Source organism: Microtus ochrogaster, assembly GCF_000317375.1.
Source record: "Microtus ochrogaster isolate Prairie Vole_2 chromosome 14 unlocalized genomic scaffold, MicOch1.0 chr14_random_1, whole genome shotgun sequence".
In the NCBI taxonomy this organism is placed as follows: domain Eukaryota; kingdom Metazoa; phylum Chordata; class Mammalia; order Rodentia; family Cricetidae; genus Microtus; species Microtus ochrogaster.
The window spans coordinates 28,626,652-28,642,305 of record NW_004949096.1 but is presented as its reverse complement, the minus strand read 5'-3'; the positions used below and the strand labels follow the sequence as shown (position 1 = coordinate 28,642,305).

The 15,654-nt window shown below is 54.6% G+C and overlaps 1 protein-coding gene across 1 annotated transcript in view; it reads left to right on the top strand.

The window, feature by feature from the left end:
• Sptbn5 (spectrin beta, non-erythrocytic 5) overlaps positions 1–15,654 on the top strand; it is a 45,524-nt gene that overhangs the window by 4,820 nt on the left and 25,050 nt on the right. The window contains exons 5-27 of the mRNA XM_005364480.2: positions 305–462; positions 925–1,153; positions 1,931–2,562; positions 4,121–4,259; positions 4,364–4,596; positions 4,852–5,005; positions 5,120–5,320; positions 5,409–5,615; positions 6,779–6,905; positions 7,982–8,070; positions 8,151–8,294; positions 9,012–9,164; positions 9,453–9,583; positions 9,812–10,051; positions 10,774–11,061; positions 11,965–12,205; positions 12,334–12,473; positions 12,608–12,707; positions 13,283–13,453; positions 13,744–13,908; positions 14,300–14,514; positions 14,782–14,968; positions 15,209–15,409. Coding sequence (XP_005364537.1) covers positions 305–462; positions 925–1,153; positions 1,931–2,562; positions 4,121–4,259; positions 4,364–4,596; positions 4,852–5,005; positions 5,120–5,320; positions 5,409–5,615; positions 6,779–6,905; positions 7,982–8,070; positions 8,151–8,294; positions 9,012–9,164; positions 9,453–9,583; positions 9,812–10,051; positions 10,774–11,061; positions 11,965–12,205; positions 12,334–12,473; positions 12,608–12,707; positions 13,283–13,453; positions 13,744–13,908; positions 14,300–14,514; positions 14,782–14,968; positions 15,209–15,409 — 4,545 coding nt within the window. The remainder of the gene's footprint in view (positions 1–304; positions 463–924; positions 1,154–1,930; positions 2,563–4,120; positions 4,260–4,363; positions 4,597–4,851; positions 5,006–5,119; positions 5,321–5,408; positions 5,616–6,778; positions 6,906–7,981; positions 8,071–8,150; positions 8,295–9,011; positions 9,165–9,452; positions 9,584–9,811; positions 10,052–10,773; positions 11,062–11,964; positions 12,206–12,333; positions 12,474–12,607; positions 12,708–13,282; positions 13,454–13,743; positions 13,909–14,299; positions 14,515–14,781; positions 14,969–15,208; positions 15,410–15,654) is intronic.

Below are 15,654 nucleotides of genomic sequence, written 5' to 3'. Positions count from 1 at the left end.
AAAAAAAAAAAAATCAGACTTTTCCTTTCCTGAGAATCTGAGAAACCTTAGGAAGACTGCTTGGAGGTTTGGTCCAGAGATGAAGGCTGCTATCTAAGAGGCTCCTTTGGCCTTCCCCAACCATCCTTTCTTGGAGAGCCTGGAGAGTCCCTGTCGTCCCCACCCCTCGTCTATCCCTATCACTCTCATTTTTCACTCTTAATAGAGCCCCTGTCCAGGCCTCTGAGCCTCCCTTGCCATAGCCTGTAGGCTCTGGTAGCTTCCACCCAGCGCACACACTGACCCCACCGCCCTGTCCTGCCAGGAGGAGTTCGGGGCCAGTGCAGCTTTGCTGTCTGCTAAGGAAGCCCTGCTGGCTTGGTGCCAGCGGAAGACAGCCAGCTACACCAATGTCAACATCACCGACTTCTCCCGCAGCTGGAGCGATGGGCTTGGCTTTAATGCCCTCCTCCACGCGCACAGGTGCGTCTTAAAGCCTGAAGGCCTCCAGCCACTGAGGCCAGAGCCCCAGGCTGGGATGCTGCCGGCTCTTCCACCCACCCTGCCCTCCGTGTCCCTGGGCCTGGAAAGAGGAGGACAAGTGGGGCTGTAAATGGAGAGACCCTGGGTCTGGTCCCTGCTGTAGGCCTGCCCCTCCTCCTTCCTTTAAGGGCCCAGTCAGCAGCTTTGCCTTTGACCCCTGCCTTCCCTACTTCCTGTGCTTTGTCTCTTCCCGGTCCTCTGTCTAGCTAGTGTCTGTCTACCCCTTGGGGATGCCCCACCACATCTTATGTCCTGGCCCCTCTGCCACGTTAACCCTCCCTCCTACCAAGCTCTACCTGTCCTCCCACTATCGGAGGAAAAGCGCTGTCACACTAAGCAGCGGATAGCTAATGTAAGCAAAGCAGGCCGTTATTCCGAGGAACCTTCCTGCTCTCTGCACAGGCCAGACCTGCTGGATTATGGCTCATTGAGCCGGCAGCACCCTCTGCACAACCTCTCCTCTGCCTTCCGAGTGGCTGAGCAGGAGCTAGGCATCGCCCAGCTGCTGGCCCCTGAGGACGTGGCCTCCCTGCATCCAGATGAGCGCTCCATCATGACCTATGTGTCCTTGTTCTACCACTGCTTCTCACGCCTGCGCCAGGGGCAGATGGCCCAGAGGAGGCTGGCTAAGGTTGGTGATGATGAGGGGACATGTCTGGCTGGCTGTCCCTGTGCCTTACTGGTTCCATGGCCTTGGCCAAATCTCCTCTCTTCTTTGTGCTCCATGTGTGGCATAGAGGTGACAACTCCTGAGTGATGGAAGGCTGTCTGGGTGCCCAAGGGAGTGTTAGTGAGCACCTAGCATGCATGGTGCCTGGCATACATGAGAAGCCAGTGACCCTTTCTGGCCTTCTGCCTCCACTGCCCTCAAAAACTGTTCTGCTTCTGACGGGATTAAAAGGTTTAGAGAGCTAAATCTTCAATGACAGGCATAGAAGAGGCTCCGTGCAGCAGGCGCTACACTGAGTCCATGCTTTGGGGGGCTGTGGAGGCAACGGCAGAGTCTGAGGCCTGGAAGGGCTGTCCTGGGGGTTAGTGTCCTAATGTTGGTGTGGGGTCAAAAACTGGGAGCTGATTTAAGGAGTAGGGGCACAGGGAAGAAGGGGCCAGAAAGCTGAGGAGAGGCCACCCTGTAGGCCCTCAACCTGCAGATGAGGCTAAAGGAGCAAAGCTAGATGGAGGAAGATGTGGTCGCAGCCCCGTTGTGGAGAGAGTACTGCCGTCTGAGGGTACAATGTCCCTGCCAGTCTGCCGGGTACAGGGGGGGGTGTTTTTGTGCATCCTCAGCTAAGAGAAGGACCGCCAGCCTTACGTGGACAACTCTGCCTGGCACTTAGCACCAGTGGTGGGGCTTTCATTCTGAGGCCCACCCCAGGTGCAGCCTGACCAGCACTCCGCCCTCCTCCAGATCCTGCTGCAGCTCCAGGAGACAGAGGCACTGCAGGCACAATATGCGCAGCTGATGGCTGACCTGCTCCGCTGGATTGGAGAGAAGCAGATGCAGCTGGAGGCTCGGGACTTCCCAGACTCGCTGCCTGCCATGCGCCAGCTACTGGCAGCTTTTGCCTCCTTCCATGCCCAGGAAAAGCCACCTCGGCTGCAGCAGCGAGGAGCCATAGAGGCCCTGCTCTTCCAGCTGCAGACAACACTCCGAGGCCAAAACCGAAGGCGGTTCCTACCCGGAGAGGGCCTGGGCCCTGCAGAACTGGCCCAGCGCTGGGCAGAACTAGAGAGGGCGGAGACCTCCAGGAGCCAGGCCATGCAGCACAGGCTTCTCCAGCTAGAGCGACTGGATACTCTGGCCCGCCACTTCCGGCACAAGGCAGCCCTCCGGGAAAGCTTTTTAAACGAGGCAGAGCAGATGCTAGCGCAGGCCAGAGACTCCCTCATCAACCCAACCACAGGGGAGGCAGCCACCCAGAAGCTGAGCATGTTAGAGGCTAGCATCCTGCCCCAGGAGGGGCGCTTCCAGGCCTTGGGCGAGATTGCAGCCATCCTGCAGCAGGAACAGTATCACAACTGGGCAGATGTAGCCTGCAGGTGAGCACCAAGCAAGTGAACCCGTTTGTCCTCACAGCAACCTCCAGAAGAGCAGGGTGGTCTGTGGCTTCAGAGACCTGCTAAAGAGATAATCCCATGGACACACAAATTCACACCACGTATAACTTACCCACGCTGGTAAAGTACTGGTCTATCTGGTTAGCCTCTTATTAGTTAGCACACTCACTAAACAGGTGTTTATGTGGTATACACTGTAACCCTACACACTATTATCAAACACTTAGCTGTGCTGTGGGCAAGCAAAAATTCTTTTCCTCCTGAGGCTTAAAGTATTCCCAAGGAAAACAAGAAAGAAAATAAATCACATAAACTGTATGTGAGCAGTTTTAAAAATTAGGGGCTGGAACAGGTGTGGTGGCACACACCTTTGATCCCAGCAGCACTTGGGAGGCAGAGGCAGGCAGTTCTGTGAGTTGCAGGGCCAGAATGCTCTACTGAGCAGGTTCTAGGCCAGCCAGGGCTACCTAGTGGGACTCCCTGTCAAAAAACAAACAAAAAATTAGGGTCTTGAGTCTATCTCAGTGTTAGCATATGTGTATAATGCAGAGAGCCGTTGGTTCAATCCTCAGAAAAGAAAAACAGGGAGGGAGGGAGGGAAGGAGGGAGGGAGAGAAAGACAGACAGGAAAAACAAGCAAACATAGGACTATGAGAGATCAAGGCAAGAGGCTGTCAGTTGATTTTTGGTTAAAGATCAAGGAGAAGAAAGTGAGCTGGTTGTGTATATGTGGGGGACAGACTGTCCTGAGCAGAGGGAAGGGCATGAATAAGCACCCCAAGGTAGTTACACACCTTACAAGGTTGAAAAGTAGCAGGGGGTGGTGGCTAAATGCCCAAGTCACAGGAGATGAGGGAGGGGGGTAGAGGTTAACCCGGGCCTTAAATAGTAAGGCAAAAGCATTTTTGTGGATTTTTTTTTCTTTTCCTCAGAAAGCTAGGAAATCACTGCGTCTTGAGCAGAGGAGTGAGCCACTGTAGGCTTGGTGCCTGTGGTCACCTGCGTCTATGCTAGGGCAGGTTGAAGGGGTAAAGGCTGAAGTAAAGAGCCCTTTATGAAACTGGCATAGAATCCTGGGGGGAGGGAGCAGTGGAGTGGTGGAAAGTGCTGGCATTCTGAATACAACTTCCTATTTTGCTTTTGAGGCAGGGTCTCACAGAGACAGAACTCACTATATAGACCAGGCTGGCCTCAAAACTGGCAATTCGCCCACTCCTCCTGTGTCCTGGGATTACAGTTGTGGTAGCCAAGATCAATTGATACATTTTGAAGATAGTACCGAACAGGATTTGCAAACAGATCCGGAGTTAACTGAGCTGTCATAGTTTTAGTCTGTGTACCTGGAAAGATAATTTTCATTCATAGAGATGGGGACTAGACATGGGGAGGAGGGGATAAGGGTCTGAACATCTGAACCTTCCAGGCTCCCTCTGACTGTGAACACACTCTCCCAACCATCCGTGTCTAGATGTTCACATTCATACCCTACCCTGGCTCCCGAGGTAGGGACAGCCATGCTCCCTTGCCTCCTGTTCTCTAGGCAGAAGGAGATCACCCAGCGCTGGCAGAAGCTCCTGCAGTGTCTACAGGAGCAGAAGAAGCAGATGGCAGGCACACAAGCTGTGCTGAGCCTTCTGCAGGAGGTGGAGGCTACCACAGACCAGCTTGGGGAGCTGCAGGTGGGCAGATGAGCTGAACTCTAGGAGGTCCTACCCCCCTCCCCGCACGGGTGCTCATAGATACCCAGCTCCTAGAAATGCGCTAACCACTCCTCCCTGGCCAGGTGCTGGCCAGCTTCACAGCCTGTGGGCCACAGCTGGAAGAAGTGGCCTTGCTGCTGCAGAGGCATGACCTGCTGGAGGTCCAGGTCTCAGCCCACAGAAGCCAAGTAAACCGCCTTGCCCAGCAGACGTCCCAGCTGGACTCCTCCCAGGGCACCGGTGTGCAGATGCTGCAGGCTAAAGCCCTGGCACTGGTGGAGCTTCACCACAACCTCGTGTCCGTTGTCAGAGCCCGGTAAGAGCCAGAGCCAGTCCCAAATTCTCACCGGTCTGTAGAACTTTCCTGAAACTTTAATTATCTTCTGCCCAAGCAGAAATCTTGATCTGGCCACCTCCTCTACCCTGCTCCTGAGCCTCCAAATCTCAGTCTTACTTGTTAAGCCATTCTGAGGAAATCCTGCCAAAGGCCATATCTGATGCAATTGAGCAAGCCCTTCCCCGTGCTCTGCTCTTCCCCAAACCCTTTCATGGCCCTTCGGTCCCTCCTCAGACGCACCCGGCTGGAACAGACCCTGCAGCTGGCACAGCTCCTGCACAGCTGTGAGGAGGAGGAGGCCTGGTTGAGGGAGCGCAGACAGCTAATGGAGAAGGCAGCCCTGGGCCGGGACCTCGCTCAGATCTCTACTGCTCTGCAGAAACACAAGGTGTCTGTCCACTCAGTGCCTAGCTCTGACATCCCGATCTCCTTGCCTGTCAGGCTTGGGATTCTGGATGTCACCTCTCCGTCCCTTCACAACCCACACCCCTAACCCTTCTAGGCTCTGGAAACCGAACTCCATCGCCACCAGTCTGTGTGTGCAGATCTCATGCAGAGGGGTCGCAACCTCAGTGTCAGAGGGCCCCCAACACAGCCAGATCCTCTGGAAAGGGTCGAAGCCGTGCAGGCAACATGGCAGCTACTCTGGACTGAAGCCGCAAGGAGGCGCGCCAGGCTGCAAAGTGCACTGTTGGTTGGGCAGGTAGAACGTGCGGGGCGGGGCGCGCACGGCAGGGGTCGGGGGCGCGGGAGTACCTGCACGCTCTCAACCCTTCCCCACCTCCCCACAGTACTTTTCTGACTCAGCCAAAGCAGCTTCTTGGCTTCTCCTGCGGCAGAAGCAACTGGAAAGCGCATCCTGCGGGAAGGACCAGGCAGAGGCCGAGGCCCTGCTGCAGCGCCACCGGCTCCTGGAACGAGGCGTGCGCGCCTTCCGGGCGGAGCTGCGCGAGCTACAGGATCAGGCGAGGGCTGCCGCAGCCCAGGTATCACTCAAGGTGCGCTGGAAAAGGGCTTGGACTCCTGTCTCCTACACTGCATGTGAGGCACACGCTGCTCCCTGCCCAGAGCTGATCGTTCATTCCTCACCCCCACGGCCTCTCCCGTCTCCAGTCTCAGGTCACTTGGAATTCTGTCTGTGGACACCAGACAAGGGCATCAAGGATAGCTGGGCTTGGCTCGGTCTGCCCAGCATAGTTCAAGAACATGGAAGTTCTCCCAAAAAGCTTCATTTTCACGATCCTTCACCCTGAAGTCCCTTTGGGCTCTCTGATTTGACATCCCTCTCCCCTTCCCTGCCCAGCCCTGTCCCGCGTATTCCCATGGAGGCTAGACCGCTTCACCTAACCCAGCCATGAAATTGGTACATGGATGGAGGAAAGACCTTGCCCTGCCTGCACGTGGTGCCTCACGTTCCCAGACCTTATGGGCCCATCTCTCCCTCTTCCTTTGTGTTTATTCCCAGACCACATAATTAATCATTTAAAAACAGATGGGGGCTGGAGAGATGGCTCAGAGATTAAGAGCATTGCCTGCTCTTCCAAAGGTCCTGAGTTCAATTCCCAGCAACCACATGGTGGCTCACAAACATCTGTAATGAGATCTGGTGCCCTCTTCTGGCCTGCAGGCATACACACAAACAGACTATTGTATATATAATAAATAAATATTTAAAAAAAATAGATCTATGTGTTAGCAAATATCTAGAACACCACCAGCCTTTACAAACAAGTTAATCAAGATGAGATTGGGGGCAGGCTACTGCCTAAAGACCCCGTCTTCTCTGGCGAAAGAGGCTTTTTTGATTCTTTGACCAAGGCTGTTTCTAAACATGCACACGCTCCCCACTCCTGCACCTGTGGGGCTTCACTCCTAGTACTTACAGTTCACAACACGGTGCATTTGGTCCAGGGCATCATGGTTTCTTCCTGCTCTGTGCACCTGCCTTCTCAATGTGTTACTTATTAATAATAGGAGCCAACTCATCCCTTTTGTGTGTTCCTGTTCCACCCGGTGCAGGCAAAGATGGAGACCCCAGGCCTGGCCCCTGGCATTCTCAGTCTTTGCTTTTATCACTCTCGCAGGAGAGGCTTAGAGTCTGCCCTTCTGCCAGGTGGGGAGCCGCTTGGTCGCCTAAGCAGAACCTTGTCCCTCTATACAGGAGGAACCTTCAGAAGACTGGAAAAGGCTTGATGGAGACACAGCTGGAGAACCTCATGGTGGGACCCAGGTTCTAGCAGCAGCAGGCAGCCAGCATTCACACCAACAGATGCCCTTCTCCACCAGAGGTACAAGGTCATGACCCTTGTGAGAGCATGAAGTCTGTCAGCAACGAGGTCAAACATCTTCCCTGCGGCTGTGTCTAGGGCATCCCAAAGCCAAACCAAAGAAGTTCAGGGGAGGCCAATGTGGGCTCAGTAGAAAGAAGTAACTGGAGCTACCCTGTGTTGCTCAGAGCAGCCTGTTCCTGCTTCTAGACAGCCCAGGAAGGTGGTTTTCACACCAGCAAAGTTTAGATGAGATGGTCAGGCTGGCTCTGCGGAGTTTGAAGTTCTCTAGGTTCTCCTCTGATTTCTTCTCCTTTCAGTACCAATTCTTTTTGCTTGTTTGTTTGATTTGTTTTGATTTTGGTTTTTTGAGACTGGGTTTCTCTGTAGCTTTGGAGCCTGTCCTGGCATTTACTCTGTAGACCAGGCTGGCTTCGTACCCAGAGATCCGCCTACATCTGCTTCCCAAGTGCTGGTATTAAAGGTGTGTGCCACCACTGCTGAACTCTGTACCTACCTTTACAATGTCCATAACCCGTTCCTGAGTAATCTTATTGCTGCTGCTGCACTGCAGACTTGCTCAGGGACAGAGGACAGAAAGATAGAGACGGGGTGCTCATCCAGTCACAGGGAGGGGTGCTAGCTTGTGCTTCCTCTCTGCCTAGCTGCTACCACATCACAGCACTTCTTGGGCAGAGTTCAGTGGGCCTTGTCTTACCCTCTTTATATTTATGGTTGTGAGCCCAGCCTTTAACGGCTGAGCCATCTCTCTAGCCCCTTGTCTTACCCTCTTTAAATACCCAGATCATCTGGCCTTTCTTTCCCCTTGAATGACTACATGCCTTGCCTACCTATGTACATCCCTGGATACTGTCCTATCTGTTCTGGGTCTGTGAGCCCTGCAGCCCCAATGGGAAGGTCCAGTCTCAATTCTTTTAGCCCCTAAAAGCTCTTCATGCAGGCCCAGGCACAGGGAAGCAATGGGCACCGAACAACCTTGACCCACCATGTAGTGAGCTACTGAGCAGGGAGGAGAAGGGCCCCAAACACCCTTGAACCCTGTGCGCTCATAACAGTATGTGTCTCTTGGCTTCCAGAAGAGGCACTGAATACCTGGGAGCTGAAAGACTTGGGGAGCAGCCAGAGCAGGATGCCCACCATTCGCAGCATAGAGCAGAAACCCCAGGTACAACCACGGGCCCCATCTCAGAGATCCTACTACTTGGTGAGAGCTAGGTGTGGACACACCGCCTTCCTTCTGCACAGGTGGCGTCTGCCCTGTGCCTTCCAGGGGACGGCCCAAGGATGGCTCTTCAGACTGAATGTGACTTCGATGTAGACTCCACCACCATACTGCAGGCACAGGCTCACTTGAGCCAGATCTATGAGAACCTACTGGCCCTGGCAAAGGTAATGCTTCTTTGGTCAAGAAATGCCCATAGCTAAGCACGTGGCATATGTCCTTATTCCCAGGTGCTTCCAAGGTGAGAAGATTGAATAAGTCCAGGTGTCCTTGATCAGCCTGGGAAACACAACAAGATGAAAAACCCCAAAACAGCGAACTCATGTTTGCCTGGCATAACCGAGGTGCTAGGGTTCAATCCCTGCACCAAAAGAGAGACGGGATGGGAGGTTAACCATACCCCTATCATAAGCTAGAGCAATATTCTCAACCTTTGGGTCATGACCCCTTTGCTGGGGGCGAGTGTCAAATGATCCTTTTACAGGGGTCACATATCAGATATCCTGTCTATAAGATCTTTACAAAGGTACAATATAAGATATGCAGCAAAATTACAGTTATAATGAAGCAATGAAAATAATTTTATGGTTGGGTCACCACAACACGAGGATCTGTGTTAAAGGGCAGCAGCCTTAGGAAGGGTGAGAACCACTGGGCTAGAGGCTGTACATGATCCCAGGAACAAGGCAGTGACCGACGTGTTCCCTGCTCTAAGAGTTTACATTATCACCAGGATCTTAAAGGGATGTGATATGATCGTGGAGTAAAGACTCGATCCTCCTAGTGGCCTGGGATAAGCAGGGGTGCACCCAGGACCTCTCTGGGTGCCCTCCCTTCCCGTGGGGGCACTGAGCCTTCACCCTGACCCAGGGCTGCTCCTTCAGCTTCACAGGGCCCGGCTAGAGGAGGCAGCAGCTCTGTTTCGCTTCTACAGCTCCTGTAGGGAGCTCCAGTCCTGGCTGGAGGAGCAGACATCCCTGTTCCGAACACTGCAGCCCAAGGATGACAACTTAGAGGTCACACAGCTCAAGTGTGAGGTAAGCCTCTGCACTAAAGGAGACCGCCCGAAGTTTCCACCACCCTGCCGTTGCTTCTGCCTCCCTACTCCTCACTGTTTTGCCCCGTATTTCACGTTTGCTCTGGCCCTGTCTGGGGAGGGTCCCATGGCAGCAGGCCTGACTCTGAGGCTAGGGACTCAGATGCTTTCTGTCTCAGGGCCAGGAGGTTGAGTGTCTTAGAGCAACCATCCCAAGGCCCTTTGTGGTCCAAAGAGGGAATGGGGAGAGAAGAGCCTGCCTCCCAGGGCTCTGGGTCCTTCTCCGCAGAACTTTCTCATGGCCTTGGCCATTGGAAAAGGCCACTGGGCTGAGGTCGTCAACACCGCTGAACAGCTGAAGCAGAGATGTCCAGAACATACCTCAAAAATTCAACAACAGGAGGAGGACCTGAACCAGAGGTGACTGACAATCAAGGGTAGGGATGCAGGTAGGGCAAAGCCCTTGCTTGGTACCTCTTCCATACCAGGTAGAGGGACTAGATGGTGTCAAAGTTAGTGAGGAGTGGGCAGAGGACCACCAGCCTAGAAGCATCTGTCCTGCTAGGCTCTAAGACCTCAGTGGCTTAGTGTCATTGGATGGATGGGAGGTGTCCTTGTGATGGATACATTCCTGCATCCTCCGCTCAGGTGGCAGCAGCTAGAGGCCCTGAAGGAGGAGAAAGGCCTGCAGCTCACACGCAGCATGGAGGTACACCATCTTCTACAGCAGTCTGAACCCACACGCGCCCAGCTGCTAAATGTGATGGGCAGGCTGGAGGCTCTGGGGCCGGGAGGCTCTGAGGACAGTCACCGTACCCTGCAGCAGATTCAGCAGAAGGTCCTGGTACTGGAGAACAGGATCTCCTACCTCCAAAGAGCAGCCATCGAGTATGGCCAGTTTGGGGATGGTGGTGGTGGCCGGGGAGGCAGTGAGGGCAGAAGGAGAGAGGGATGGTCCTAACAAAATAAGGAAGGGGCAGGAATGGGATAGGGAGAAGGTGACCACGATGTATATTGGAAAGATGCTGGCAGAAGGCAGAGGCTGTTGGCATGAGAAAGTGCTCTCTTGACCTGCACTGGGAGATCATTCTTCAGTGACAAGCCTCGAGTGAGAGTATAAAGACCAAAAAACTGGAGGCCTTGCACAAACCGCCTTATGCCAAGCGAATTTATTAAGGACGGCATCTTGTATACTATTTGCAGGGAGAGAATGGCCAGGGTCAGAGGAAAGCTAAGTTAGACAAAGATGGCAAGAGAACATAGGATAGCTGACACAGCAGCCTCTGGACCGGTAACCACGGCATTTCAGAGGAGAAGGCCTGGTTCCCAGGAACCGACTCCTTAACTCCTTTGAGGCTCAGGCCCAGACTGGACCTTGCAAGGTCTACCCCAGGCAAGGATACAGAATTAGCTTTCTCCTTGTCCTTTCATTAGGACCTCTGAGAAAGTTTTGGATTGGGTCTGGCTCCCACACTCAGAGAAAGGGAGAGCCCCAGGGTCATGCTGCTTCTAGCTCGGGGGGGGGGGAGCGGGGGACACATTCGGAGTTGTCACCACTTTCCCAGGAGACACAGGCCTGGGTCCTGACTGCGGTGGCTATCATCCTGCAGGGCGAAGGAGTCAGGCCTCAGAGAGGGCCGGCTGCTTCAGGAGCAGGTGCTGATGCTGCAGACTCTGCTAAAGCAAGTGCAAGGGCAAGTGGTCCAGCAGGTCCAAATCCAGACTGAGGCTCGGGTCCAGCAAGGCGTCCTACAAGAGAGCCACAAGCTGCTGCTTTGGGCTGAGGGCATCTGGGCTCAACTGTGCAGCAAAGAGGAGCTGGAGGATATGGCCTCAGCCCAGGAGCTGCTGAGGAAGCTTGGAGGCCTACAGGAGGAGACCTGCCTGTGGCAAGAGAGGTCAGGACAGACCTGAGGGGGTGGAGTTCATAAAAGGAAGGTCAAGAGCAATGTCATCATGAGCCAGGCTGGTATCTAGCATGGCCCTGCAGGCAGATTTTCAGAAGATACCCCAGCCCACCTCAGGCAACCTGCACACTCTGGGAAGGGACCCCAGACACTGAGCTGCCAGAGGCTCTGAGTTCCAGCCCAGCCACTCTCCTTCAGCTGTGATAATGGTGTCCACCCCCCAAATCTAGCTTCCCATTCTGAGCAGCGCATACCCTGCTGGCCTCTACAGTCAAAGGGCCCAGGACTCAACAATGGGACTAAGATTTCTACATCACTTCCGTCAGAAGTGATGTACAGCCTTATGAGCAAACAGAGCCACCATGTGCAACCCTCAGGCTGTCCCCTACTCCAAGGAGCCTAATAGGTATCAAGTGGACCCTGAGAGACAGACCCCTGCCTTCAAGACACTTGTCACACACACCCTTTGGGGTTGCAGCAGCTTAGAGGAAATGCTGGCTTTTCCTGCCTCCCACAGGCATGCCACATCTTTTCAAAATGGGGGGAGGGGGGCAGCATTCAGCTTAAAGGGGTACCTGCCATGCTGGGTCAAAGGTGCCAGTGGCCCTGACAGCAGCCATGTGCGGACTGAGCAATGTTTTTGTTGAGTTGTGCTGTCCCTGCATGCCTCAGTCATCTGCCTAGAGGACAGTGTGATGTGGATCCTGGGCATTCTGCCGGGCCTGTTGCGTTCCGTCTTATGCATAGGCCAGGACATAGCTGTCCTGTGAGAAAGTGAACCAGTAGGACTGAGCAGCCAGCTGCCCTCACTTCAGAGCTCTGTGGTGTGGTGAAGGGCTGGAGGCACTGGTGACGACCCAGGTGGGCTGGTACTATGTCTGTTATTTTACACAGGCTGCGGCAGCTGGAGGCTCAGGCCCAACTGGTGGCAATCTCAGACTCCCCACCGTCCCAAGAGGTGGCCAGTGCCCTAAGGCTCCTAGGTCAGCAGGGCCAACAGCTGAAGGCCCTATGGGGCCAGAGGGAGCAGGAACTTCTGGACAGGCTGGAGCTGCAGAGGTTTGGCCAAGAAGTGGATAGTTTCGTTGCCATCTGTACCAGCCATGAGGCCTTCCTCCACCAGGACAATCTTGGGGTAGAGTTGGGGAAGTGAAACTGGAGTGTCGTCATACCGCCCCTAGAGGGAGCTGGCCTCCTTGGGTCCAGAAGCCAGGGTGGGTAGGGAGACCCTGGGGATGAGCTGACTTCAGGTCTCTGTACCAGGAGGATCTAAGGGAGGCCCAGAGCCTGCTGCAGCAGCACCAGGGTTTTGGGTGGCTCCGGAGCACCCTGGGATCTCGGGCTGAGGCCCTGCAGGCATGTGCTGAGAAGCTGCTTCTGAGCCAACACCCTGCTGAGCCCAAGTGAGCCACCTGCCTGCTGCCTTCTCTCTGCACCTGGGCAGACTCCTGCCCTGAGGCTGGGTGGGGCGGGGTTCCCTTGGGCTGGGGAGTGGGGGGCTCAGGGCAGAGAAGAGCCTTCTCTTTCTGCACACCAGGATCAGAGAGCTGCTGCACAGTGCCCAGGAACAGTGGGCCAGGGTCCAGGAGAGGAATGACCAGAGAAGGGAGCAGCTTCTGGCTTCCCTCCGAGTGCACGTGAGTTCCTAGGCCGAGGGAGAGATCCGCAGAAGCCGGGCCCTGGAGCCCACAGCTGCGCTGAGCCAGTAGGATCTTGTGTACTGAGCCTTTCCCTACCTTGAAGCACAGTTCTCGGTGTTTCCAAGAGGAGGCTGGAGCTGTGCTCACTGTGCTTCTCAGAGAAGGATGCCTTGACTAACTGTCCCCTCATCCTCCTACACACCCGCACCCGCCCTCACTTCTGACACACCAGAGGCCTGCATGGTGAGAGGAAGCAGCTGCAGCTTAGCCTTGATGCTTGTTCAGGCCCTAGGGCCAGGCCAGGCCTCCAAGAGCATCAACCTATTTAGATCAAGACACCCGAGATCTGGTGTGGTCTGTAGGAGTTGGACCTGACAGGCATTTCTCTTTCTGGGCACAGTGACCTTGCCCCATTTGTAGATCAGAAAAAAAAAAAATCCAAGCTCTACCTCCCCTGTACCCAAGGATTGGCTCTGGGCCTTGTTTTTCACCACAGGGCCCCTCGCCCTAGAAGCAGGTGTGCCACCCCTCACTCTGGGTCCTGAGACCCTCTGTCTCCTGGTCTCCGGCAGGAGTGGAAGCAGGCTGTGGCAGAGTTAATGCTGTGGATGGAGGAGAAGTGGCCCATGGTGGCCGATGAACCCTCCGAAGCATGCAGCAGTATTTGTCAGAAACTCAAGTGGCACAAAATAGCTAAGAGTGAGCTATTAGCTACCCGTGGGTACATGGAGGACCTACAGCAGGTGAGGATACTGGACAGCAGGTGCCGGGCCCTCTTGTCTTCAGGTTCCCAGCATACATTGCTCTTTCTGTTTCTATAGAGCACAGTCACTGAAGGAAGGGACCCCTCTGCCTCCTTCACCTGGGTGTGAAGCAGGGTGTCCCCCTAGATAGGCACCCAAATCAGCTCAGAAAGCTACCACCATCCTAGGTAGCAAGCAATCTACCTCCTGCCCTTGGGTGCAGCATGCTGTGGCTGGTGGTGGGGTCCTCACAGCTCAGCAAAATACCTGGGCCTTTGTCTCCACTCCAGGCTGGGAGAAAGCTGTTGCATAGCCACCCCCATGCCCAGGAGGACATACAGAACAGACTCCAGGACCTGAATCACAAGTGGGAAGAGCTGGACCACAGGGTGGCAGAGCGAGGAGACAGGCTGCAGCAGACCAGACAGCAGGGGCAGCTCCTAGAGCTACTGCAGGTCCCTGGGGAATGTGGGATGGGGGTGAGGATGCAGAAGGAAGACCAGGACTTGGCTGGGTCTGGATGTGAGCAGGCAGGACAGAAAGGGCTGACAGGGTGGCCCCATGAAGTCCTGTACAGAGCTCTGGCCCAGAGTAAGCTAAGCCTGGCTTTGCCTGGCAGCAGGCTGTCACAGGAATGACTTCTGTGTGTCTAGTGTGTGATAATCACAGCTTGGGTCTGCCAGAGAAGAAGGTGTATAAGGGATGCTTTGCACACTATGAGTTGGGAGGACATGATGGGTCCCTGGTAAATCTGGAGCTAGGAACATGGTACACTTAGAGCCCCAGTGGGGTTGCCTGCTGAGCTGGAGAAGAAAGGCAAATGCAGCCTCTTGCCACCCTCCCCAGGATGTCAGAGCGATGTTGGAGCATCTGGAGGAAGCCCTGCAGAGTGCAGAAATGGGACAGGACCTGCATTCCAGCGTGAAGCTGCAGAAACAGCACTGTCAGCTGGAGGATAAAAGTCAGGCACTGGGCAGCAAGATGGCTGCCCTCATCTCTCAGACCCACAACACCTTCACTTCCCTGATCATCCTGGAGGAGAGCCAGAAGTGTCACCAGAGGTGGCCATTCCATCTTTACTATGCTTGAGGGGCATGCTTCTCCCTCCACACATGCCTTGTGACCCTAGGGCGTGAGTGGCACCTACAGGACCTGAGGGCGTCCAAACCTCCTTCCTTTCTGAGTTGGGTCATTCTGAGGTGGGAGGGCTTCAAGGCTTTCTGTTACCTGGCATTATTCCCATGAGTCCCTGGTGGGGAAGAGGAAAGGACCATGACCTTGTTTTCTTTTTCCTCCCCCAGCCACTTTATCTTTTCTCCTTCTACCAGGTTCAAGTCCCTGCAGAGCAAGCTGGCCACCCGGCACATACAACTGCAGGCCTCAGTTGAACAATACCAATTTAACTGCCTTAGCAACCTGGAACTCACATGGGTGGCTGAGCATATGCCCAGTTCCAGTCCTGCCTGCCCTGCCCACTGCTGGCATGATGCCCAGAGCCTTCAACGTAAGCACAAGGTAGTGTCACCTGTCTCCTCCCAGGGCCCCCAATACCTCATTCCCAGAACTTAAAAGCCCCCTGCTTTTACTTGATACTACTCAGAGTATCCTGGCCTCTAAATATTTCTCCCTGGGTGTCCTGATTCCCAAATCCACTTTGCTCCAGCTATCCTTAGCCGAGTGATCTAGAGCCTAGAGAGACACCCACGATTCTAGTCTGGGCATCTGTGGTAAAGGAATCCCATTGTTCTGTGGCAGATGCTCCAGGCTGAGCTGAAAGCTCACGTGGGCCGCATGCATGAGGTACTAAGTTCTGGTCAGAGTCTAGTCATGTCCGGACACCCCCAAGCTCAGCACATTGTGGAGCAGTGCCAGAAGCTAGAAGGCCACTGGGCAGACCTGGAGCAGGCATGTGAGGCACGTGCCCATTGCTTGCAGCAGGCCGTCACCATCCAGCAGGTAGGAGACAGAGGGTGGGGTCTGCAGAGCAGTAGAAGCTGGGTCTGCTGTGGGAGAGGGGAGTTGTGGGACCTTCATGGAGGGAGCCCAGTGAGGAGAGCACTGTGCTAAGAATCAGCCGGTTCCAGTGAGGGTCCAAAAGCTTCTCTGTTAGCTGCTGGCCATCAGGAATGGGTAATGGAGGGTTCCAGCTAAGATCACCAAGGCGAGTCAACATCTTTCTTTGCAGTGCTATCTTTTTTTTT